The 27,706-nt window shown below is 38.2% G+C and overlaps 1 protein-coding gene across 1 annotated transcript in view; it reads left to right on the plus strand.

Annotated features, from left to right (window-relative positions):
• Positions 1 to 27,706, plus strand: part of CDK14 (cyclin dependent kinase 14) — a gene marked incomplete at its 5' end in the record, with an annotated part of 318,948 nt that overhangs the window by 108,118 nt on the left and 183,124 nt on the right. Inside the window, one exon of the mRNA XM_082290375.1 lies at positions 834 to 913. Coding sequence (XP_082146501.1) covers positions 834 to 913 — 80 coding nt within the window. The remainder of the gene's footprint in view (positions 1 to 833; positions 914 to 27,706) is intronic.

The following is a 27,706-nucleotide window of genomic DNA, read 5'->3' on the forward strand; positions in this document are numbered from 1 at the left end:
TTGCTTGTCATACATGGGGAGTCTGTTAAAGTTTCATAGTATGAGTTTGTTCTTGAAGGTGGTAATGAACATCAGCTTAGTTCAATTTTTGGGAGATTTTATTTGATAAACTGAACCTACTGGATTTTTTTTGCAAGGCCTGGAATGTAATTCATGTGTGGTGAAATTTCGAATGCTAAAAGTGAAACAAGCCAAATAGATTTTACACTAAAATGACCTTTTTAAAAGATTTGTCTCTTGGAGCACAAAATATTTTTAAACTTATAAATGAGAGTTATTATAATCTAAAAGTAGCCTGGGCCATGTAGTCAAGAATATGCTTCAGTAACAGTCCTGCCCTAGCAGGAAATGGCCAGAGTGACCTAAAAATTATTTCATTACTCAAACTTTGTACCTTTTTGAAGGCTATAATAATGCAGTGGGAAGGCGGTAATCAGGGTAAATCTGGATATAATGCAAGTGAAGTGGTTGATGAAAATCATATGCCTTTTTGTTTGAACAGTCTGATCAAATAATGAACAGATATTGTATAACCAAATTTTACAATGTGATAGTTCTTAACAAAGCTTCAGTAACAAAGCTGTGGTAGAAAGGAAACTGACTCACAGAAAACTGAGATCATTTCTTGGATTGCATCTGAGTCTGAAAATATAAAGTTGATATTATGGAAGCTATGAAGTGTTTCTTACAGTGCTATAAATGAATCACTGGCATTGACAGGAAGAAATTGAATAAGTACATGATAGGAAACAAGTTCTATTATGAGAAATACTGTTTCTGCTATAATTTTGGTTTTCTAAATTTTTCCTTCCCCTCCCCTCTTTCCCTTTCAGGGTAAATGGAAAGCTGGTGGCACTGAAGGTGATTAGGTTACAAGAAGAGGAAGGAACCCCATTTACTGCAATCAGGGAAGGTATGCACTCACATTTAGTGATCATATATGTGGGGTTTTTTGTAATTACATTGCACTTCTTATTTCTGTGCCATGCTACAGTGAATTGCTTGAGAATTCAAATTACATGGTTACGTTCTCAGTAGGAAGAAACTTTGGTCCTTCAAAAACAAAGCCTCTTGTGTGGGAGTTCTTGTTAGAGAATGCAGCTCCTCCTGTGCTTTGGCTCCTGTTAGATTTACTATACAAACGAGCACTTAAGAGCACGTTTAAGGTGGGTGTGAGAAGTCACTCGAGAAGATGAGGGAACTGTGTAAGATGCGCTTCTTGCCCTCAGGCAGCACCTAGGATGAAGAGAGATGTAATTTTTCATATATATGCAGCATGAAGCATTGACAAGCATTTTTTGATAAAGGCAATCAAAAGATCAGGCAGCAAAACTACAGGCACCTTAGAAGCTGTGTGTAGTTTGCAACTAGCTTTTGTTTGTTTCTCCTTCCCCACGGACTCTAAGTTGCACGGCTCGGGAATGATTCTTATCTAGCGCACTTGGAGATGCCTGTTAAGCTTTCTGTTCCACTCCTTTATCCTTCCTTGTCAGCCTCTCCTGGTCCCTAGTGACGACTGCTTTATCTGAGTCTGTGTTGAACTCCTTTGCAGAAATTGCTGGATATGCCTTCTCTGTGTGGGCCTTCTCTCTTAGAAGGAACTAAAAATGAGCCTTGGTAGAGAAATAATAAACAATTTACCATCACACCACTTATTCAGACTCAGCTGCAATTGGTAATGAACTAAAGAGATGAAACTGTTATGACTTTGAGGGAACATTTAAAATTGTACTATCAGCATAATTCCCAGGGTGAGATGGGCCAGGGAGGTACCAGAACATCAGCCCTCACAGGGTCCACAGTTGGCCCTGCATGTAAGGTGTGTGGCTTCATGGTCATGACTGCCCCAGACACAGCAGCTATAGCTCCCTTGTGCTTTACTCCTGCCTGTGTTCCTGCTGCCTTCTGTATGCTGTATGTCTGTCTGTACAATGTGCCCATTCTGGAGTGGGCAGGGCAAAAAACCCCTTGTTTCATGTGATTGACATCTTGAAGTTAGAAGTCTCTAAACTACTGTGGATTTCCATCTGATTGACATCCTGAAGTTAGAAGTCTCTAAACTACTGTGGATTTCCATCCCAAGACTGTGCATTTTAAAGGTGGCTCTTTCACAAAGGAGGGAAAACCGTGGGTGGCCAATTTATGAAGGAATTTCCTCAGTTCCTCTGTACTGCTTCATCTGAGTAGCAATTATTGAATGATCTGACACATTTATTCATAATAATATCTATTTTATCTGTGAGCTGTCTGTCCCTGCAGCTGTGCTGTGATAACGAGGTGAACAGAGGGTTACGGGTGCAGCTTTCAATATTTGTAATGCTGAGTTCAAGTTATAACAGTCTGTGTTTCAAATATGTTTATTGTTCTTCAGGTTTATAGTTGATATGGTACTGACTTAATAAGAGAATAGTAATTACGACTTTCTCGTGCCTTTTTAGTGACACTTAAAAGGTTTTTCAGTGTGAGTGTGGTCTAGATGAAAGTTTATAGCATTATAACTGTCAAATGCAGTATAATCCCTTTTTCTTCATAAATAGTGTGTTGTGTGAGCTCAGTATAAAGAAGTATTTGTTAGGAATAAGAACAGAGATTTTTCCCACTTGATATTTTTTAAAAATTATAAAGGCATACTTGCATGAAAATACTTCTCACACTGCCATTGGAGAAGTTTTCTTTTTAGCTGTGACTACAATACTGTGATTGAAGCAAGTTAAAATTCTGGTGCTTTAATATTAGTAGAACAAAGGTCTTGTCTAGAAAAGCTCTTGAAGTTAATAATTAATACGGATTTAAGTGTGTGGTGTCTCACTGATTTTGATAGGACTGTATGAATCCATTATATTTTTAAGTCTTCATCTAAGCTGAGACTAGATCCAAAGAGTATTAAGATAATAAAAAAGTTTTTTCTCAACTCTTGTAGACTCTTGGTTAGGTGGTGTCAAACTTGGATTACAGGTTAATTATGAGGGGTTTTTTTGGTAAATGAAATCTTGTCTCCTTGATAGCGGAATATCATTCAGGAGCTATCAGGATAAATACAGTGTTGTGTGTTTTACATCATGTAGAAGTCACTCATACCTGATACAAAGATGGGAAGGGTAAAAATCTGTATTTAGTTAGGCTTTGACTTTTCTGTTGTTGGTTTTGATTTTGTCAGAAACAAATATTAGGACCAGAAAAGTAAGAAAAGCTGTATTACAGATGTAATTTTCAGAAAGTAACCTCATTGATGTTGTGCCAGGCCTGTAGTATTTGACAGTACCGCTACAGCCGCTGCAGCCACAGGCTTCACTAGCAGGACCTTAGGAAGCTGTTGCTTTCCTCTTGGCAGCATCTAATCCATCTTGGACATTCTGGGTTCTGTAATGCATCCATGGCTGCTGTCAGCTACAAGGGTGGGGGGGGCGGAAAGGAAAAAAGAAATGCTTCTATGAGCTCTTGAAATTATCTGCTAAGTTTGATATAGAACAACAGTAAGAATGGGACATTGTGTTAAGCAGTTTTCTCTTGATCTTTGATGACTAACTAGGGGCTCCAGTGCTGTAATTTAGGCTGGGACAATTAGAACAAAGACAAATACCACTGAAGATGAGATCAACTTCTAATTTCAGTTATCTGAGGAATAGTGTTCCCCTAATGGAAAAATGCATATATAGTGGTATGAGCCAGAGGTCTGTTGGAGGGCATTTAATTCCAAACTCATAATGGCAAAACCAGGCAGGTTTCATCTTGACTTATTCCTTATTTTCTAATTTTCCACCAATGCAAGGCAAATTTAGGCAGAAGTTTAGTTAGTTGTAAATTAAAACTACTGTTAGAAAATAGTTTAACATTTGAGTAAAGCAGTGAGAGGAAATAACATTCCTGCTCGGTGCTCCTGAGGGGGATGCTGTGTGATGTTAATTAGGGGGAAGTTACAGGCTGAAACCCTAAGCAGTGGTCATGCTGAGGGAATGTTGTAGCTGTCTGTGTACAGGGAAGCATATTGTTACTGTTGTGACAGCAGCAGAATGAAGCTCAAAGTAAAACAAAGCTACAAAGGAAAAAGACTAAGAGAAGTGGGAAAATGAAGGCTATAAATATGGAATGTGTGACTGTAGAGACAAGCATTAACTTGGTTGAAACAAAAAGTGGAAGGAAAAGTAAAAAAAAACCCAACCAAACAAAAAACCCAGTAAGGCTGCGTCAGGAAAATAGTAGTTAATTTTAAGGCCGAGGGGAGGTTTAGCTGAAACTTCAATTAAAGCTTATAAAGTAAGACTGCTTTTACAGCAAATATGGATTTGTCTCTTCTACCATCAAAGTTACATGGGGTTTGAATGAAAATAGGTGAATGTGGCATATTTATTGGTGCTGTTCAGCTCTCTATTGAATTTCTAGAACAAAATTTAGAAGTATCCTGTGCTAAATGTTCTTCCAACTTGGCCTGAGTCAGAGGTACCAGCTTATTGTATGCAGTTTACAGGTGTTTCCCTCTGAATTTAACTCATTTAGTCTGACACAATCTAATTTACTTTTGAAGAGAGAAAAAAAAAAACCAAAAAAGGAGAAAAAAGCACAACTGATTGGGTGTATACACCTGGGTGGGGTAAATCTATGAGATCTTCTGGTAACAAATATGTGAGGCATTCAGGCCACCATATTACTGTTGTGGGCTAAATGTGCCTGCACCAGTGATATCTGAGACACTGTGGAGTCTGAAAGTCATTTACATGCTCTTTTCTCATTTAAAGTAAATTTGGTAGTGTAGAGATTAGCAAATTCTTTGTTTTCTGTGTTAGTTCGGTTGTGGTTTATTCTTTTACTGTAATGCTCATTATCAACTGTTCAGAGATAGTCCAGCATCAGACTTGAAGTATTATTAAACCCGCAGCAGCCAGGAGAAAAGTTCACTGACTGTAACTTTTACCTCAGATATTTCATTCCCTTAATTTCCTGTAATACTATATGTTTATCTAGGCTAAATACTGAACTGTGTGGTAGATTCTAATTCTGGGAACAACTTGATTTACAGTTCTGTAGTTATCTTTTTTTGCATTCTGGGTAATAATATTGCTTATATCCAGCATGACAAAAATTTTGCTTTTTGGATGCATATATAGACAAACATCCCTTGGCTTTATCAGCACCTTGCTTCTGACAGAACACTGTGTTCCTTTCTTGGGTAATAAAATTCTTTCTTCCTCATCCCAATCATGAAAATTTTTTTGCATTTGTTTTTCATTTTCCACCCTTGGAAATATTGCTGCTTACTGTAGCAATAAAACTCTATTCCAGTGTTTTGGTGTATGGTAATGTTTCATTTCTCATAGGTCTAGGTGGTGTTTCAAAGCATCATCCAGTTTTGTAGGTATTTTTGTATTTTGTCATTTAAATGCCACGATTGGGCAACTTTCAGTTTATTTTTCTTTTTATTAATTATTGTATTTACATGTTGTAATTTATATGTATTTGTTCCAATTTGTGTGTCACATTTAAAAGTGCTCATGTGATAGACAGTCTCTACATCTTTAATTTGGCAGGTTCTCAGATAATAATTTTCCATCTACTTCACTGTCAAAGGCTGTGGTCTTAATGCCACGTATGGATAGCAGCAGAAATACCACATAAGGGCTTTGCAAGCAGTCTGCTGTCTTGCATTATAAAATTACAAAGAATACAGGAATTGCTCAATGAAAGTTTTTAATTTTTAAAGAGCAGTTTATCGTGCATACTGAATAAATTTATTTTGTGAGCTGGGGGAGAAAACTTAGTTCATCTGAGTGCTGGTACAGAGCAGGGAAGCGAGATGCTTAACTCTTGGCCACAGAACATCTTCAGAAGTCTTCAGAGTTTCAGGCCTCTTCCATCCTTATCTCACTGTGTGGTGGCAGTGAGTCAAGAGGAGGCCGCCAAGTTGATTAGAGGGATAGAGCTTTCCATGAGGAAAGGCTGAGAAAATTGGGTTTATTCAGCCTGGAAAAGAGAATGCTTAGGGGTTACCTAATTGCAGTCCTCCACTACCTGAAGGGAGCCTACAAGAAAGACAGAGAGGGACTTCTATTTAACAAGAGCGTGTAGTGACAGGACATGGGGAAATGGCTTTAAACTGACAGAGAGTAGATATCAAGAAGAATCTCTTTACTGTGAGGGTTGTGAGGTACTAGAACAGGCTTGCCAGAGAAATTGTGGCTGTCCCATCCCTGGAAATGATTCAAGGCCAGGTTTAATGAGGCTCTGAGCAACCTGGTCTAGTGAAAGGTGTCCCTGCCTATGGCACGGGGTTGGAATTTGGTGATCTTTAAGGTCTTTTCCAACCCAAGCCATTCTATGATTATAAGAGAAACAAAAAATGAAAACCTGAAACAGTCTCTAAGAAAGAAATGAGAGTTCACATTTATTCTCCAGATTTATATTACACATATAATATATGTTATATATTATAATATATAATATATTATTTCCCCAGGATGTATATTTATACTAGACAGTCTCTTTGAGGCTGGGACGTTTTCTGAGGCCTCCCTTTCTGAAATTGTCAGGCTGGAGGGGATAAATATTCACAAAACTTTTATCTGTGGAAAATTGAACTGGAATAACTGCTGAGACAGGAATACAAGGGAGATCAGAAGTTTGCCAAGAGAAAGCTCTTACCTAAGTGAATGTGTAATTTATTGCCCAGTGTTCCTAATTGGTGTACAGTGGAAAACACTGATTTATATTAACAATGCTGTGAGTGATGTAAAGCAGCTGTGCTTTTGTATTATCCTGGAGAAATAGCAGATTCTGTACCCATACCATCTAAGGAAGAGCTCCAGAAAATTGTATTTTGGCTCAGTAGGTATAATTCTTGTGACCTCATCCTGAATTATGACCTGAATTATTGCATGCACTTCCCAGCTCAGTGATTTTTGACTGATATGTAGCCTAATGGTCTTTATAACACTGAAGTCAACAAATGACCTCATGGCACTATTTAGATGACTCATGGTGATAAGCCTCCTATTCACTGTATTAGAGTAGGTCTGGAAGGTTGTATGCTGTAGGTCAAGGGCACAGTGAAACAGTATCTGCCTATATTTTTTTAAGAGTCATTGGTTGATCTACTGGTAGAAGGTAAACATGAAAATTGCAGTGATCCTGTCTTTGTCTTCCAGTAAAGAATAATTTTTTTTTTTTTTTAATTGGAAGTTAAATCATCCACCTACATAATGTAAACCTATTCATTTTATTCAGGGTTGGTTTGGGTGTTTTTTGGTTGCCTTTTTTTTTTTTTTAAATAAGGAGGCTTAACAACTGCTTTGAGTGATAAAGAGTTTAGAGGACTTTCAGATTTCCCTCACGAAGTCCAGTCAAGAAATTTAAATTTCCCTAACTGTAATGCCTAAAAGCTTCACATGTATCTGGCTCAACAAGCCTCAGGGAACTAAAAGTGATTATGTTTAAGATTATGGAGATGTAGCTATTCTGAGCATGGATATCACAAGAGTTACTATAGGGGGTTTGTGTCCATGTTTTTAGAGTCTGAGGATAAGCTCACTCTCCCCAAAAGCCACATTGCTTTGGAGCATTTAAGTAAAGAAAGGACAGGACAGTAGCTTGGCTGTAGCTTGGGGAACTTTTTCATTGCCTACGGGGCTGGCAGAGCTGGTGCCTACTGCAGGCTAAATAGCTACGGCTCAATTAACTGTAAAGCCCCGGCAAAGCCAATTGAGCTTGCCGTCGTAACAGCTTTGTTTTTCAGTGTTGTTAAAAATAAAACACGCAAGCCAAGAACCTTTGGGACACTGTGTCATTGTATATTTAAGGTCAAGAAGTATTCAGAAGTAAAGAAACTCCAGCAATTTTTATTTTTCCATCTGGTCTCTCTTATGGTCATCCTGCAGCCTTACCCAAACTGTGGGTTTCCTCAAGATAAAAGAGGAATACAAGGTTCCCAAATTAAGTCAGACTGGGCTTCAAAAACTACAGTGCATTTGGAAAAGGATGTTCCTGGGACCTTTTTCATGAAATGAAGTCAACTTTTAAAATTTCCAAGACTTTTGGCTGTTACTTATTAAATACCCTCTCATGTTGCAGAGAAGTGTATACTATTTTTTGTTGAACATGAATAATAGAAAAACTGCCTTTAATTTCTGGAGATTTTTTCTGAAATTTTTTTTGATAGCTCCGATTTTCAGCTATGTTTCATTTGTGCTTTCTCCTGCATGTGCTGTTGTGTATGTCTAAGAGAAGTGTGTTAGATCTTTGGCAATGTGATATGAAGCTTGGAAGCAGCAGGAGCTTCATCTTTACTCTGCTTTTCCTCCTGCTGTTCTCTCCAACCCTGACTGGCTGCTAATTTTTTTTTCTGACAGTACTCATTTGCTTTTCCCTGAAAGCAGTTGGACTGGCTGGCTGAAGCAGGTGATCTGAATTCCTTGTCACCTAAGATGAACATGGGAGAGTGGATAGTTTTCTAGTCTCATATACAGTGCAAGTTGTGATATTATTTTATCCTGCTTTTTAGTGCGTCCAAATTGCACTGTGCTATTTGCTTCTTTTTCATGGGCCAAATGAAAGCTTATGTCAATGTAGGGTGGTCAGAAATGGTAGAGGTTGAAAAAGTCTGTCCTGTTTGTTTCTTTGTACCTTGATATTCACAGACTGAGCATAGTCTTTCCTTTTTTACTTCTGAGGGTTTTTTTTACTGTCTAGCAAATTAGCAGTTTTCTCAATTAGGAAACCTTCAGGAGAGCTGGAATTACATAAATATGGCATAAATTATGGTGTTTCCCTTTGAGAATCATGTTATAAATTTTAAACTCTATAATGAGCTCCCATCATGTAGGAAAAGTGTCATGCTTTTCTGAGAAGTACAAATGCAAATTCCAAATTATCCAGTTTCATAGAGCTAAATTTGTTCCACAGAATATTCCATCTCCTCTGTCCTCCTCCTATTCCCTCTCCAACATTTTATCTGTGCCCTGCTGAGATGGAACACGACTGTATGAATTGAATCTTCATTCAGTACTTTTGATGTTCAAGCTGTGACCTTCTTCTGGCTTTTGTTCTTGAGCACAGTTCAAGCAAGAAAAGAATAGGGTGACACATTGCAGATTTTTTTTTTTCAATAGGATCATTTTGCCATCAAGAATTCTTTCTTCATCCTTGTTATGTTAGCTTAATGGCAGACCTTTCAGACTCTGCCCTACTACCACTGAAGAAGTTGTCTCTGCGTCCTCATTGCTCACATGGAAAGTGTTGGATAAGGGATCTTGTGTTAGTTCCAGTGCTGGAAGATTGCAAATCCATTAGTTCACAAGTGCTATTGAATCCTTCTCAGTATGGCTTTTGCCTGCAGATTCCTCTGACCTGAGTTTCAGGGCCCTCTGACTTGGCTTTTTTGCTCCTGGGGCTTTCTGCTCAGAGCAGTTTTCTTCTGCTCAAAAACTGTTTCTTCTCTTCCCTATTTAATGTAGGAATTGGAACTGCTGCCTTACAGATTCTGGTCTGCTGCTCTTGCTGTCCCTGATAGTGTGACAGGAAGGGTAGAAAGCACATGACAATTACAGAGTATGGAGGATACAAGAAGGATGGCAATCCTTCTTCATATATAATGATAATATGCATCTATAAGTCATACAGAACCCTTATGTAGCCCTCATGGCTTTCTTGTTTGAGTGGAAGTTATTGAGAGTCTGTCTCTTTATGCTGTATGCAAATTTAATGCCCTCTTACAGCACATTCTGCCACCATAAAAAGTAGAGCTAAGTTAATCCTTCTCCAAGTAGCATTACTTTTTATCTTGTGGCCATATCCCAATTGGAGTGGATTGAACTGGTGGTACAGAAACCAGCTTCTTAATATGAGTGGAGATACTAGCAAGTGATGGCATGTCTCAGCTGGAACTGCTTGGAGACCCTCATGCACCCATCCAAGTGCCAGGATCTTCCATGGCCACCTGGTGAAATAAAAATTTGATATCTCTGATGTTGAGGCAAAGAACCTAGCTTGTTCTTCTCATTGTTTTTTCTTTATTATATCTCCCTTTTGCAAAGAGGATAATCTAGACAACAATATCATTCAGTCTTATGATGAAAGTGGTGACTTCAAATCTGCACAAAGACATTTGTCTCTGTCAAGATCTCTGTGTATGTTTTTCCACTGCTGTGTCCTGGATTTTGAAAACACCAAAGCGAGGTGGCAACTCAGTGTTTGAACCAGTTCAGTCAGCTTCAGTTTGATCCACGGTCTTTTTAACGCGTAAAAGTACAAAATGACTGTTGTATCTCAGCAGAATTGGTTTCAACTTTGGGTAAACTGCAAAATAAGGACTTTAGAAGGTTGTCTGGTTTCCTTGTGTTACAGCTCTTCCCCTTGAAGGAGATAAACCACTACATATATAGAAAGAATTGTATGGGTGCATATGTGTATTGTGTGTTCATGTGTCTCCTGTATGTCTTTAAGACTTAGAAAAACAATTAACTCTGTCCCCCCACGACCAAATTCCTTTGTGAAGAGTCATATACTATCTTTGATCATCCTAGAGAATGTCTAATGTGAGCTGGACACGTACCAACCTCTAGATAAAGTAAAAATGCTTCCCATGAAAGTTATGTCTTAAGTCTTCATCAAAAGTCATGTCTGAGACATGTCACCATCTTCTTGCTACTGAATTCAGTCATCATTCATAAACACGGTAAGAACAGCTTTGTGTGTTTTTAACACAGAAAGTTCATGAATGAATTATCCTAATTCTCCTGATGAGTATAAATTATTTAAAAACTGTCTTGGTTCTTCAGACATGAATGTAACAATGAAGATGTGCATGTACTACGGCTGGATCCACAACAATGCCTTTGTTTTCAGTGCTTTTGTCCACAGCACAAGAAGTACTTTTTTTTTCTTTGAGAAAAATCCACTAGTTTATTTCAAATTTGTAACTTATTTATAAAATTAAGCACCTTCAGTCTCTTTACAGATACAAGAGACTATTCTGTTTGAATATCTTAACAAATCATTCCTATATCAAAGGGAAAATTATACTTATTTTCAAACGATGGGGCCATGACATAAATAGAGACTTGCTAGTTGAGAAGATGGGCAGCCTGAGAGGAGGAGACTACTGCAGTATTTTGTTTTGCTGCCTTTTATTCCCGCCTTTTGTGGTAATGATTAAATTCTTCCTTAAATATGTCGTGTATACAGGGAAGTAAAAACTTCCAGTATGGTAAAATGCTATGTTTAGATCACAATAATTTGCTGTAAATTTTAAGCATGAATTGTTTCTAAACTTTGAAATAGTTAAGAAATATTTTCAGCAGCCTACGTCTTTGTACTGGCATGAAATATGGCAGCAACTACCAACTACTAGTCATTAAGAAAAACTAATACCTTTCTCATAGGAAGGAAAAGATTACTTATAATCAAAACAGTGAAAAAAAGTGGTAGCAAATACATCTAATTTTAAAGTTATATATAGGAGGAAAAAAATATTCCTTTTTTCTGTTTCTTCACAGGCTCCTTTTTTTCTTTGGTCTACCTGCTGTCAGATGCTGTAGGCACAGTTGTCTGGGTGAGACCATTCCTTCGGGAGACAGCACTGCTTGTTTTCCTCTTTTGTATTTTTCCATAGCCTGAAGATTGTGTTGCAAACATTTCAGTTCAATTTTGCTGTGTTTTTTGGGAGAGGTGGGAGATAATCATTCAGGAATTATACAGTACTGAAATATATCCTTCATAATGGGATCTCTTCTTCCAGCATGGGTGGAGTTACTGCTTTCAGGCTTTATAACCAATATGAAGCGAGCAGCATTTCAAAATTAGAACTTGACCTTTACTGTCTTCTTCAAAGCAATGAAAATGAATATCCACATTATTTTATTTCAGAATGTTCCCCCCGAGTAAGCAATATTAAAAAAGAAGCTGATAATATGTTGCATTTTTCTGCTGAGATGAAGGGGAACTGGATGGTTCAGAGACTGGTAATAGGATATGTGACCTTCCACCTCTGACCCATTTATTAGAATACAAGCCGTGGCAGTGGAGTCTAAAAGTCATCACTATGGGATATGCAGCTGTAGAATATGGAACTGTGTATTTCTGAATTTTTGAGGTCTGAGCCACTTGTCACAAACTTCCACAGCTTCTCAGCTGACAGCAGATTTAGCTGGAGCCAGTTGAAAAGTGAACTTAAAACAAAATGAACGGAGGAAGCCTTGTAAATAAGCATATTTTAGGTGGGCTAAACTCAGTGATTTGTACCTGTTCTGATCTGATCTAGCTTGTTTGTTTTGTGCTTGTTTCAGAGTTCCCTTAATCAGTGCAGAAGTGGTACAGACCAGTTTTCTTTTCCTTTGGGGTGTTAGGAAGGGGTTAATGCAAATAAGGGTTCTGTGGATTTTGCCTTGAGGAGATGCTCAAAACTGGCACCGTCAATGACAGGTAATTTATATTATTTAACTTTTTGCTTCTGACCTCATGTGGAAGCTTCCTAACACCCCTGTTTGGGTCTATAGGCTGCAGGTTAGTTCTTTGAGGCCTGTTTTAATTGTGTCGCTCAGATAATTAGACCCACTGGTTTTACTTAGCCTTAATTATCAGCTGGTTTTCCCTGAGCAGAAGCAATCAAGAAAGTCAAGAGGGTGGTAAGAATGTTGGTGTACCATCAAGGCAGCTTTGCACACAGGCTGATGGCAGTGCCAGTGTGGCTGGATTCCATCTGAAAACATTCTCCCTTCCCTCATATCTCCTAGAACTTGAGAGGACAAAATACTGTAGTAGGTTAAATGCAACTAATTGGGGGGGTGGGGGGGAAAGTAAATCAAAACTGCTTGCAAACTAAAAAGAAAAGCTTTTTACACATTTCCCATATGCATTCTCACTCACTTCCCTTTCCCCCTATTTCTTTGAAATCCAGGATGCATGCTTGCTCTTTTTTGTGCTGTGAGGGCTCAAAAATGTGTTTAATAATGGCAAGAACGTTTTCATACAGGCACTCACTGGATTGTGCAAAGGTTTTATTAAGCAAACAAGAAGACATAAACCCCAAATATTTAGCACATTATTCTCTGGACAAGATAAAAATTTACTTTTGTTGTTTCATTTCTGGTTTTCTCAGTGCAGCAGTGCCTACATTTCCACTGTTAGGAAACTGACACTTCCTGAAGGGGCATCTAACTCAAAGCAAAACACAGCAGGTTGCAGGCCCATTGACAGAAAGCTGTAAAGAACTTTCCCACTTCTCCAGGTTACTTTATCTCTATGTATTTCTAGTTCTAAAAGATATTTTTCAATTTGCAATTACGTGTTTCTCAGAAAGTCTTGGTTATAAAGCTGACATGGTTGAAATACTGGCTTTGCATCAAGGTTTCTAACAGAATTAGCATTTGAATCACTTGAGGCCCTATTCACAAAGCAGAGGACTATTTGCATAATCAAAAATGCTTTATTTTGCATGCCAGTGGAGAAGCTAAGGGTTGTAGCTGTGGCTCACAAACAGAATTCAAGTGATCACATTGATGTGTGTCTGTATGCTGCTCTCAGTCTTGCTTGCACAAATTAGTACAAATCTATATAAAAGCAAAAGAAAAGGTTTTGGAGAAATGCATAGTCTCCATTAAAAGTCTGATTAAACAGCCTTTGCTTAAGTTATCAGTGCAAGGATTAGATGGACTTCCTACTCTTCCAAATGTGAATGAAGTTTGGGGGCACTTGTGCTGCAGGGTTGTTGCAAGACAAGGGATGTCTTTCTGAAGATACGCTCAGTAAAAATTTATGAGCTTGGAAATGGCTTCTTGTGCTAAGGAGGTCAAATTAAATAACCTATAAAAGTATATCTGTGGATAGTGTGTTCAAGACTTTAACACCTTTCTGTCAGATTTCTGCCAGAAGTCCAAGGTGCTTACGAATTGCATTAATAATAGTCCCATCTTGCCATCAGCCTTGCATTCATATTTGTCATCCGTTTTTATGGCTGTGGACAAGAAGGTAGAATGTCACATTCAATTACATGTGAATAACTCCTGATCACAGTTCAAGAACACAAAGCAACTCCTAACCTCTCTAAGGCAATAGGAAACCTTTGAACCTTAAAAAAACCACCTTAAACATCAGGAGATTTTATCCCTTTCATATTTTCTAGACTGAATTTCTGATCTGTTATTGCTGTGGAATCAAGTTCTTTAGTGAAATTTGGATGGCAGAAGTTTTAGTTCCACAAAGAAATTTGGTTATAATTATTACAGTTTCAGATTATATGACCTAAAAAAAAAAGAGTATGGTGTGATCTAGCTTTCTGCTTGCTAATGTATGTCAATTAATTCAATATAAAATTGTTGAGGTGTGATATGGATTAAATTAACCTATTTAAAAATATACTAGTTAAAAGCTTGAGGTCTAAATAAAAAAATTAAAGAAAGTGAGGTTTAAAGTAAATTAAAACTATCTTCAATAATAGATATGCTCCTGAAAAGACAATCTGTATTTTTGAGCCTTCAGTATCATACAATACAAACTTTTATTCTGGCGTGTGCATTTGTTGTTTGTTAAATTCAAATTACACCTCTGGAATAAAAGTATGTCTCAGATGCATCTAGATCTGGAAATTAGACTAGAAATTCCATTAATCTCTATTCCTAGAATGTTATGTTTCAAAATACCCCAGAGTCTAAGTGCATCATTAATAGAAGTATCTCCCTTTCTGTACATTGCTTTGGAGCAGTCAGCAAAAGGTGAGTTTTACTCTGGTTCATACATCCATGTTCTTTGCAGAGTTTGCTGTTTTTCTGGTTGACTGAAGCACATAAATTTAGAGTAGCTGAGTTTCTCATTCATTTGTTTTAATTACAGAGGCCATTAACCTTGTAAAATCATTGACAGTTATAAATCTGCATCTTTGAGAATTATGTAAACAAGTTTATAAAAGCTCCTCAAGTGAAATGAAAGCCAAACTGTATACAAGGACAAGGTTTTATTGACAGCAATTGTTAAAGCCCAACAAAATGTTGGAAAAATACCTGCAGATAATCATATACCCCTTAATGACAAAGACATTGCTGTGTTTCCTATGATGTGTAGCACTCATTGTTTAGTTAACATTAAATATACCTTCAAGATATGGATACACAGCTGTAGTTTCTTCTCAGGTAAATGGTTCTTAATATTTTAGACACAGTTTATTGTGGTCAGAGAACTTTGGGAGAGGAATGTGTTTTACTGCCTCAGACCAGGTTTGTTTATCTGTGGAAATCTTGTCAGTTTGTTTCAAATATTATCAGACTGTCATTTGTAAGTTTCAGAACCAGCTGGGGGAGAGGCATTTTGATGGACCTGACAGAGTCTGTGATTTGTCATCACTGGGGTGCTGAGCCTTAATTAGAAATAAATGAGTAGTGTTCCTGTACCTGTTTCATCGACTGATCTATCCTTTTCTTTTTGTTTCGGGATATTTCTGTTCTGCTTTCATAAGGCTGGTGCTATTTGAAATACTGAATTGTGTTGTGAATTTAGGAAGGATGTTCGGCCTTGTGAATGTTAGCACTTTGGCTGCCACTATTTTAATATCAGTATCTGAACTGGAATGTGCTCTCAGAGTTCTCCATGTAATCAGTTCTTAATTTTAGCCAAGGCTTTCTGGCATGTGTTGGAACAGGGATTTAGTATTCCTCATTTATCAATTTCCCTTAGAGGTGCAGTTTACTGTTGCAGAATGTCTGATATAACATGCACACTAACTAGCCATGATGAAGGAGGAAAAAAAATCGTTAGTGCCTATGAGTACTTGCTTCTGTCCTAATTTCTGTGATCATTTCTTAGGTCAGAGGGTGTTCATTTGGGAGAAAAACTGGGCCCATAAAAATTTGGTGGCTTCGTTGAAGTCATTCTCTGATTTTACATGAGGTGATGAGGCAGCAAATCACTAGTAAAGAGCTCCAAGGACTTTACAGTGCTTGAGCTGTGTTTTCCAGCATACTAAGATGTTCTCACTTCAGTTGTAGAAACTAAAAATGTGTTTGCCCTTTTGCAGTATCTCAAAATACTGTCGCAGATCAGCTATCTTCAAGAGTTGCTTGGAAAAGGATTCTTTAGAGAAACAAAACATTCCAAAGACTTTCAGACGCTGAGAAACTGTTTCAAAGCAATTATGGCTTTGCCATTTTCCTGAACCTTGGTCTTATGTGCATGAAATTGTTGCTTGCACTGAACTTAGACTATAGTGCAGTTGCACTGCCCTGGATAGTCTTTTGTTTGTGCTGGGCAAGTTTGTTTGGGATCAGTTGGTTACATGATAGTGTTTCATCTTTGACCGTGTGGTAGTGCTACATTTATAAGGAAATTATATCCTGTAATTTTGTGGTGTTCGGGTCCCATACTGGCAACATAGTCGTACATTGAGTGGTCTAGTCCAGTTTGTGCTTGATCAAATCAAGTTAACAGCTAAAGTTTGATGTTTCTCCTTGCTTGGGTTTTGGAAGTAAAAAGGAGCTCATTAGGAGGAGTTTCAGCTACACTTATTGATTCAGCCACTCTGTTAGTATTTTATTTGCTTTGTCTTTCTAACTGAAAATGGAAATTACAGAGAAATACAATCTAGGCATGTTGTCGTGCTCCTTCTAAATCCTGCTGCTTAAGGTGCCCTGCTTCTTTTCTGTTCTGTTTCTCCTCAGGAACAAGAACCTTCATGCCTCGTGTTTGGTTAGCAAGTCACTTTTTTGTTTAGCTATAACAATAAGCAAAAAGGATTTAAAGAGACAACTAAAGAATCATCTTTATCTCTAGGCTCAGGTACTATGTGGGATGATGAACCAAGATTTAAGGTCTTGGATTTTGGCTTGTTAGCTTGTCCTGAGCTTGTGAAACTTGCTTTTTAGGTGATAAATTTTCATTGCACGAGTTTAAACCACCCCCTTTGTATTTAGCATTGGTTTTGGATTTTTTTCTCTCATACTGACAGAGTTATAAACTCTACATGCATTATCCATGCATTTTTGTCCCTGTTTCCCTTCTGTATTCCCTCTAGCCTTCTTGTTTCCCTTTCTGACGTGCTCTGGCAGCCTGGAGAAGACTGCCCCACTGAATGCTTGGCACTGTCCATACCTGGGCAGTGAGAGGGAGGAGAACTAGGAGAAATGGAGGTTAAGAATAGATGTTGGCATGAGGATCACACCAACTATCATGGTGGGTTTGGAAGAATGCAAATTCAGGGCCATTCAAAGCACCATCAGGGTAGAAAGCAGTAATAGGAAGATGGGAAGGGTTGATGACCTTGGCTGGCCTCAGCCAGGAGCGTATGGCATGGAGAATGGGGAATCTAATTGGACAGGGCTAGCATTTCCCACCCTTTTTTTCATTAGCAGGGGTGAAGAGGGGGGAGCAGAAGTGGAGCACAGGACTTGGAGATGCATTCAGCCAAAACCAGGTTTGTGACTGTGATTTTGGGGAAACTGTTAGAACTGTTCTCCTGATGACACTGTCTTATCTATAACTGGTGTTGTATTCCAGACTTCTTGGCTCAGACTTCTGTTTCTGCCAAATACCTGAGTGTTTAAGCATGCTCAGGGAGGATGGATTCTCTGGGAGATTTTAGCTGCTTAAGTGCAGCTTTAAAGTACAATTTTCCATTGACTAGATGTAAACTTTGAGAAATTGGACAAATTTTCACAGAAACTAGAAAAAGCACTGACCTGAAGTCACACTTTTGAAGGCCACCTTTCAATGAATGAGTTCAGAGAACTGTTTGAAAAAAAAGGTCAGCAACATTAAAAAGCATATTTGTTCTCTAGTTCTCTCTTGGAAAAGAGCTGACCTGTTTTAACTGGAACAAACACTGTTAGACACAAACTGGAAAAGATGAGGACATTTGTTTAAAGTCTGTTAAGGGAGTAGTGTCATCTTAGAGGAATGGGTACTTTAAGAAGCAGGGCTATCAATTTTGCTACTGTCATTGTTAATTACTATGATTCTATAAAAAGAATTTTATCTGGAAAAGCAAACAGTAAATTGCTGTAATTATAATTGATGAATGACACAACAGAATTGAAGAACTGAGTATATTTTCAAGGGGGCTGGATGTTTTATATCTGTATGTAGTAGACAGACAAGCTGTTAAGATGGTCTTTAAAAAAAAATTCTTACCACCTGTGGTGTTAATGGGTTATGCTCGGAGATCCTTTTAATGTGTTTTCTCACATTTCTTAGGAGTGCTTTAATTATGTCATTGCTCAGAATGGCTTCCAGTATGATTTAGATCCATGGTTTGATTCATGTCATGCATCTACACAGGTAATTTTGAATCTGTACTTGAAAATTATGGGTATGTTTTTAGCAAAAGTAGGAGGATAGAAATGACTACCTTACCTCAACAAGGTCTCCTCTGAGCATCACTTAACTTTTGCATCACCCTGTCACTGTCAGCTATGGCTGTCAACTCCATGAAGCTGAGACATCCCTTCAGCTCATCTTTTCTGTTCTAGCACCTCTCCTGTGCTCTATGAGGGGGCCAGCTGCTTTTTAAAGAAACATACAAGGCTTACTGTCTTTGGCTTAAATGAAATTTTTTTGTCCTGTACAAAACATATTTCCAAGTTGAACAATGTCCCCAACCTTTCATTAAGCACATGCTGCTCTAGAGAGTGACATGATAATAACAGGTCTTCGCTGTCACTTAAATGTAAACCTATAAATTTTGCAGTCATTCTGATTTGGATATAGTTACATTCTGGGGTGAATAAAGCAAAAATCCTGGGACACCCAGTTCTTCTGTTTCCCCTCCGTTGCTTGCACCTTAAATTCAACTAACATTGCTGATGGGTACTATGAACTGCAAGAGTAAATGACAATTCAATGATGCGGTGAGAATCAAGACAATACCTGGAGACCACAGAGCAAAGGCAGAAGGAGGACAGTATATCTGTTCCTTGTGAATTGATAGGGCCTTCACATGTGGAAAGAACACTTAAAACGTATTTTCACATTATGTGCTTGCAAAATGGATGTCCAGCAGTGTTGGCACCAAAGGGCTTTGCTGGTCATGGTAAAACATGGCTGTCCATTACCAATATAATCTCTTTCAACTAATTTAGTCTGGAAAAGACTGGGTTTCAAAACCTTTCACTGCGTTTTTCTGCTATAGTGTCTGCAAGCTTGCTTCATCACTTTATTGCTTTATTTCATGGTAGAAATTAGTTTACAAGTTACCTGAGGGAAAATTGCCATTTTGTAGTCTGCATGCTTAACGTATTTCTGGATGGGAAAGAAAAATCAATTACAAATCTTATAAAAGGCATCAAAGAGATCTAGCCTGAATTAAGGTTATTTCTGATCCCTAAAAATGTTTTTAAGTGTTCTAGATATTATTCGTATTCTAATGATGCTTAAAAGCCTAATAGTTCATTGTTTTGAGTTGTTTTTTAGGGTAAGTTACACAGTGACTGGATTTCATTTGCTTTATTATGAAATCTTTGTTCTTTTCCTGTACACACTCCATGTTTTTCTCTTTTCAGTTACAGAACAGTATGCCTTATTTTCACTGTGATTGATCTTGTTTACTAAAAGAGTTGTAAAATTAATTGTTTGCTAGCTTTCTCCTGAGTCTGCCTTTCTTTAACATCTAAACCATTCCACAAGAGACACAGCAATGCTATGAGCATTCCAGCTTTATTTTCCACTTATGGGCAAAGAGGCATGTTGAGCCTCACCCACCCAGAAGAAGAAAATTGACATGATCTTTTAAAGACTCCTGTCTCGCTCCCTTTTTGAAAAATAGCAAGACATATGCCACAAGCCTTTTTTTTCTGCCGCCTGAAGTGTGTGCTGACAAATGAGTCTGCTTTTCCTGCAGGTTTTTTTTTTTTTCTGAAGGAAATGGCCCACTGAGAAATAGAGCACAAGTAATTTTTTTCTAAAATAGCTTTTCTGTAGAATTCCTCATTTGTAAGTAGTGGCTCAAGTATGCTGGTAGGCAACTGAGTTTCGTGTCAATGCAATTTAATATTTCCTATGATGCCTTTCTGTCTTCTGTGTACAAAAAAATATTCATTGCAGGTACATAAGGGTAAGTGATTTCTTGTCATATTGATGCATTGGGAAAAGTGAGTAACAAAATGCTCCCTGACTTCAGCAGAGCATGAAGTTCAGTACTGGTACTTGGTTATTTGCTCCCTCATTTGGACAATGTAATACTAATATTGCAGATACACCATTTACAGCAGAGGATCTTTATTATGGTTGCAAAGTCAACCATTCAGAAGTTGTCATAATTAAGTTTACCTGTGAAAACTTAATTTGGTCTCTCTACTTGTACTGTTCTTTCCTTAATTACACAACAGCATCATGTTTGGTCCTGCTGTGTGATCTCTGCCTTTGTCAGATGATGATCGATTAATTTCATTTAATGTTCTTGATGGGTGGCTTTAGCTATAGGCACCTACTGTGCATTACTAAAACACAGATGGTTTTGCAAATTTCTAGAATACTTGTCACTCTACTCTGACTACTTAAATATTTGTTCATTTTATCAGCACCCCACTTGCTGAGAGTCCTTTTAGATGATTATTTTCAAATTACTTTCAAAGTACTTGCATAACATTGGGTAATATCAGTGTACAGGGTTGCTTGGGGTTCTGTAATAGTTGTATGCACTTTGTGGTTCTGATAAATGTGAATGAAGATCAAAAATTGAAATGCTCAGAAAATGAGGGACACGGTAATGTTACCATCTTGAGTGACTTAAAGTGATGCTTAGTCAGTGGTAAGGTAGGGGTAAAGATCAGGCTGATTTTTTTCTGACTTGGACCTGGTAGAGTTTTCAGCTTCTCTGATGAGTGGGCAAGATCCTTCCACTGCTTATTCCATCTGTGAAAAAAAATTAAAGACCTGAGAACAGTTAATGGGTACAAGCACACAAGTTGGCCACTGCAGGATAAGTTAGGCTGTGAATTTGCAGGTTGTCAGAGTGTGAGATAAATGCAAGATAGATGTGAAGCAGCTGTGAACTGAAGCTCTGGCCTGTCTCATGGTAGTGACATCAGGAGCGTGTATCTCAGAGTTTGCATTGCAGCAACCCCTGTAATTGTAGTCTATCCCTGTTTTGAGCACTTGGCCTGGAATTCTTTATTGTAATTTGGATTTTTGTTTAAATAATGTTGCAAGTGTTTGAAAAAGCAAGTGGAAATCTATATTCCATTTTCTAGTGTTGGGTCTGCACTCCAATGTTTCATTATATTTGCTAGCTCTCTTATGAACACATCCTGCTTGAACGGAAATGTTACCTGGTAGTTTGAAGGGTGCTTCTCTCTGTAGGCTGAAATTGCAGGAGAATGAGGAAAACTGCCAGATACTTTAATTGATTCCTGCTGAAAGTGGTGGGAATCTTGGGTTCTTGTATGGGCATCAGTGGAGAATATGTGTTAGTGTCTGCAGGCTCTTGTGTACATCCCCCAAAATGTGAGTATTTGCCAACCCCATGCTCTGTGTCCTGTCCCTTTTCTGTCTTGTCTGTGTGCTCTTACTTTCCACTTCCTGCATTTTTCCATCTGTGAAGGATGTTCTTTTGTCCTCTGGCTTTTCTTTCTCCTTATCCATCTGTCCTAGGTTCCACTGTGGATTACAGCCATTCCTGCCATCTCCCCTTTTTGGTATTCCTCCTTTCTTTCACACTTCTGGAAGTCAGGCTGACCCAAAGAAACAATTTCCAAAGCTTTAGTTTTACCAAATTTAGAGTATTTTCATGGAGATGGCAAAGTGTGTATTCCTATTTTAAAGGCCTCTTTGTTCCTGGATTTTGAGTATCTACTCCAAAACACAGGGTTGAGGGGGTTTGCTTTTTTTTCCAAAGGGAAAGTTACTCAGTGGGTTACAGAATTTGTTACTAAAGCCTGTTTTTTTGGGAGATAGGAGGAACTGTTTAGGCTGAAAACTTCCAAAGTAATCCTAAGGTAGATAGATATTTATGTGAAGACAGTGTCTGAAATTCATCACGATAACAAGGCTAAAACCAGCCAGTGATGGTTTTATAAAAAGATTGTGTTATTAGTCCCAGTCATGCTATGTGTGCATAAAAAAGTAATAGAAATGTTCCTGCTTTCACATGCTACCTGCATTATAGAGTTGTTTTCTGTACACGTTGCATATTTTTGGTTTACACAGTTTCCTCCTCTTGAATACTGAAATGGATGGGGAAGGCAAAGTATGACTGGCTGCTACAAGATAGGAGTAGCAGATTGCAATTGCTTTCCAAAAGAGTCTGGCTTTAATAGGATGATGTCTCATTATTTTTAACCTCCATCTGTACTTGTGTTGGAGGAGCATTGAGAACAATACACAATGCATAAATTTATATCTAGAATGTAATGAAAGAGACATTCATTTCATCTGGCAGCAGTCTTCTGCATAACTGTTAGAATAATATATTGTAGTGCTTTTCAGAGCTTATTTGATCAGTCCTTCCAGTGTTCTGTTCCAGTTCAATAGGCAAAGAGATTTTAGCAGGTTTGTGACTTGCCTTTTGCTTAGGGAACTACAGCTGTAACAAGAACCTTTGAAGGTGCCTATGTGTTGTTACACACACCCTTTTTCTGTATTTCTTCTCTAATAGTGTACTGTACTTTCAAGAAGGAGCAGCAAGTAGAAATTTCACAAATGAAAGAAGCATTTGGTTAAAAGTTGAAGTCACCCTAAGCCTGAATTGAGGCTTAGGGGGTAGATGAAGCTAATTTGATCCATGTAGTCCCTCCAGCAAGGCAACTTAGAGTTGAAGGACTACCAACTCCTTTCTTGCAAGCATGTGAAACACTGTTTGCTTCCTTAATGGCAGATTGTCATTTTTTTGACTTAATGAAAACTAGAATAAGGACCATTTGTTAAATCTAGAAAAGACGTTCATGAGGTTGGAATTAGCTGTTAAGAGGGTAATTGAGCTAAGCTTATGTAATAACCCATCTAAAGTTTTCTGTTCTGCTTTTTCTTCTTTCTGTAGCTCACAAATTCTTTTGCAATTTGTTATGAAACTTCCTCCTAGAAAGTTTCCCAAGCTGAAGAGTGACCTATATATCTTTATTGCATTGTGTCTGCTAAGATCAGAGTGGAAGCTGACCAATTCTGTGCATTTATAGGTATGCAGCTCTAAAATCAATTACTTGGGATTATATATGTGCTATAAATAATGATCATTCTGCAGAATATATCCTGTGGTGAGAAGATGAGAAGTTTCTGGTCGGTGTGGTCTTACCTAGGATGCACAGGTTTCACTGAATTGAATTTTGTTATGTTAGGGTTCTAGGAAAGCAAAGCTATTTGCTCATAGGAAATCATTTCAGATGGGTGAACTGGAAAATAGCAAAGAGTAGATTTGGGGACTGCATTTGTGAGGATGAAATTACTGCACATTTATTGCTGCAAAACCAACAGAGTGCCGACTTCCTGTCTCTGTGGTAGAATTCTAAGTAACATTTTGCACACAGAAATCCCTGCTGTGTGGGAAGTGGATGAGAAGCATAAGGGCCGTTGTGCTCTCAGGCCAAATTTTAAAAATTGCTATGAAAGATACATAGATTGAAACATAAGTTGCTGAGAGGGAAACAGAACTGTAGTTTGTGCAGGCAATGAGACGCATTTGAGTGTGTTTGTTCAGAAAACATGATTATAAGAAGAAAACGCCATGAATGTTTTCTCACTAAAGATGCCTTTCCAGGAGAGCTCAGAGACAGATCCCAACTGTGTATGCAAGGAAGTTGGCACTCTGACAGAGAGCACCGTTGTGTCTGCAGAGTGTGACAAGCTGCAGAATTTTAAAGATAAGTTTTTTGGCTCTGAAGCACAGCAGCTTACTTGCTTTCAGAGATTTGTGTTACTGACTAGAATGTGTGTGCTTTGGCGTCTCAAAAATCCAACAGGGCAGCAGAGATGCACAGTTGCATTAAAAGTATTAGAGAAGTGCCAGCTTCCATGGTGTGCAGTCTTCTAAAGTCTCCTGATGAGAGAAATCCTCCTGGAGTGGCAGTAAGAAATGGTGGGCACTGCATGTGAGTAGCAGCATGAGCAGTAGTTAGCACTGGTGCATGGTGATCCCAGAGGACACTCCAGCTACTGAGGAAAGCAAGTGTTTTTATATCTGTACTTTTTAGGAAAATGTTGAGAGTATCACAGCCTTTGCGGAAATATGAGAGAGCATCAGCAGCAGTTGTACATTATGGTGCATATGATCAGCATGAGGCTGAGTTCTGCCGCTGCTGAGAAAAGCTTCCGTGTCACTGAAATACCAGCCAGTTTGAAAATCATGGGTTATTCTTCTGTCTAGGGCCACAGTGAAGATTTGTGATTTTTCACAAAGTGAGAATAAAATGATAGTCAGGAACTGAAAGACTGAATGGATGATCAAATGACCATAATTAATATTCGAGTTTAATGTACTTGCCACGTCCAAAACTACTATCTTTGCTAGTGCAAAGTTCGTCCATGTGACCTGTGAGTCAATAGTAATAGTTACTTTTGTTGAATTTATAATACAGCTGTGAAATGTTATTTTATGAGATATAGGAATAGCCTTTTTCAAAACACTTCCAAGCTGAGGCTGATCTAAAAGTCACAAGGCTTTGTTAATGGAGTGTCAGGCTTGAGCTGATGCTGTAAACCCTGCAGGGAGCAAAGCACTGATTTACTGATGCTACTCAGGTTTTGGGTGAGAGTTGGCTGTAGTCCATCTGGCTTGCCTTGCTTGTGGAGTGAGTGTACTTTAGAATCCAGCTCATCTGGGAACAGCAAAAACCTCCTTGACCAACACAAGCGATATGGCAGCTTGCCAGGAGCTCATAATAGATGAGAGCATCCCCTTGTTGGAGGCGTAGTTTGTGATGGTTATTCAAGCAAATGCAATGTGTTTCCTTTAAGTATGCAAATATGGTTATTAGCCCTTGATGGAGAGTGTGGAGTGTTGGTACATTTAGCGACTCGGATCATGAGCTTGTGTAAAAGTCACAGAAATTATCATCTGGGATGTTGTTAATTGTTGAAGTATGTCAACAGTTTGCCTTCCCTGGTTTTTACTGTTAGAATTTGCTGTGTGGGACTGTGCAAGCACAGGTGACAGAAAAGCACCTGGCCATTCAAACCCATGTAATACTTTGTCCAAAGTGTTTTAAAAATGCATTTTAACATTCCTTGCTGCTGTTCCTCCTGAGAACTCTTTGGAGAAATTTATTAAAAGTGCTGCCATCTGTTTATCTTACATTTCATACCAAGGGTAAAAAAAGAGTGCTACTACTTTTGAAGCAGGATTGTATAATTTTGTTATTAAAAATACGTGTCAAGAATACAGTGAGTACTAGTACCACTTTTGTGAGTTGTTGCAATGCTTTTTCAACGACATTTTAGGTTTTTATCTTAAAAGAAAACAACTCTGTGTGAAATCCGTGTGTGATAATCACAGGATGGAGATGGCCTTCACTGACAGAATTATTTTGTTCTAGAAGTAACACCAGGCACAGCAGCACCTGACTTCTCACTGAGCTCCAGTAGCAGCTGCATTGGCAGGTTCAAAGGTAAAGTCAGCCTTGTCTCAAGCTGATGCTGACAGATTCTCTGGACTCTTTTTTATTCTTTTGGATATGAATTTCTGGGTTTTGTCTTTGAATTAGTGGAGTTCATCCAAAGTTCTATCCCCTTCGTGTAAAAACTTGCCCAAAAGAGGAGGTGTATAGGTCATTTGTTCTGAAAAGCTGTTTTTCTGGGGGAAAAAAAACCCTCCATATGATGGTTCATATTTCATTTTGTTTTTAAAGTACTCTGTGGAAGAAGAAACAGCTTTCCTATTTCAGACAACTTTTTTTTTTCTCTTTTTAACTCCCCCCCCCCGCCCCCGTTTTTTTTTTAAGAAACAAAACTGTTTTCACAAGACAGGCAATCTTAATGGCAAGTCATGATAGAAGAGCATGTGGGGTAATTCTCTTATTTTCACTAGTTATATTTGTTTTCTCACAATATAAACTGATAGTGTAATTGCTTATTTCTGCAGTGTAAAATTAGTGCAATTAAGATGATTTTGCTCTCTGTGCTATTTTACCTACTGTATTTCAGTTGGACTAATGGAAAAGACAGAAATTTCTCCCTGCAGGTGATATTTTGTAGTTCTTGTAATATATGGCAGATGCTGATAATTGAGGCTGTAAAAGGGGAGAATTGGATATTAGAGAAGATAAATAAGAGTGGGGGAGGGGACTGAAGGGGAAAGACAGTATTTGAGAAGACCTTGAGGTAAGCTGCTTTCAAGATACTGTTTAAGCTTTAATGACCCATATAGAGGTTCTAGCAACAAAGTAATGGCTAACTAGAGGAACTAAAGGCCTCAGGTGATGATCTGAACAGCAAAAGCTGTCAGAGGTCATAAATACTATTACAGTTCGACACAGGCTCTGCTAGGAGGCAGTTTTTATGTTCCCAGTGTCTGTGAATGTATGCTCGTTCAATAAGGTTTGAGGAAAGAGCTGGTAAAACCTCAGTTACTTCAGGTGAACTCTTCTGAGGGTTTCCCCAGGTTAAGAGTACTTGTTTCTGCTAGAAGGTACCTTTCAAAATAGTTGCTCTTTATCTTTTGTTTGTAGCCATACCCTTTTCTCATCATTGTCTTTAAAAACACCCCAACATATCCAAATCTCTCTGAGCTTTAGTTCCAAGAAATTCTCCAACTTCTAAGATGAGGATCCCATGAAAATTGCACACAGCTCTTCCTTTCCGAAAAAGGCCTCTATTTAATTTGTGGAATGTTAAAAGTTGCTATACATCTGCTGATCAAATGTTTAGAATTCTTATTTGTAATTGCAGTAGCTGTTTTACAGCTCAGTGGCAACAAAATCAGAGCACAGGAAAGATTCCTCAGTGCTGGCTCTCTAAATAGCACGAGCTGTGGAATGCAGGCCAAAGCAAGCTCTTTTGAAATTTTTATTCTCACCTCTTCAGCCAGGTTGCAGGGTTGCCTCATTCTTGGTCATAGAGCTTCCTCGCAGGTTTACAGTCCTGTCATCATGATGTCTGTGATGATACTCACTTTGAAGTAGCTTTATGGTATTTTCCCCTTTGCTGCCTGCCTTCTGCCTAGGATGAGCTCCAAAGTTTTGATGCTAAGGATGTTTGTGGAGGAACACTGATACTGCCAGATGCCATGTTGCTTTTGTGTTGCTTCCTAGAGTGATTAACTTGTCAGATTGATCTCCTAAAGACCAGTGTGAGAGATGATATATATTTATCTTAATTCAAAGCCAGATGACCCCTGGAGTTACCTCAGCCTGATGGAAAACCCTGAATAGGACAGCAAGGGGTAATAGTGCTGTGGAAGCTCTGTAGTTTCCATTTTGCACGTAAAGGATTGAGACACACATTTGGTCTTTCATTTATTTTCTTTGACAAAAGTAGAAGGGTGACAGGAAATAGTTCCCCATTATTCAGTTTAGAAATATGCCACTCATTTGCATGTCTTTGTATCTATTATTTACTTGCTAGGGTGACTGATAGTCCTGCTCAGATGTATGCATGAGGTGACAAGGTACCGACGACAGAATGACATTGGTAACAACACATGGCTTGTCAGCATATATTGCTAAAATATGCCATGTCTTGTGGAACATTAAATACGTAATATGGAATGAACATTAAATATGTATTATATTGTAAAAAAAATTAGTGAAGGAGATTACCTGAAAGTTCACTAGATAAGTCTTTGTCTTTTCTGAAAACATGAGCTAGTACCATTAAAAAA

This window comes from Coloeus monedula (assembly GCF_965178545.1).
Source record: "Coloeus monedula genome assembly, chromosome: 1".
Taxonomy (NCBI): Eukaryota; Metazoa; Chordata; class Aves; order Passeriformes; family Corvidae; genus Coloeus; species Coloeus monedula.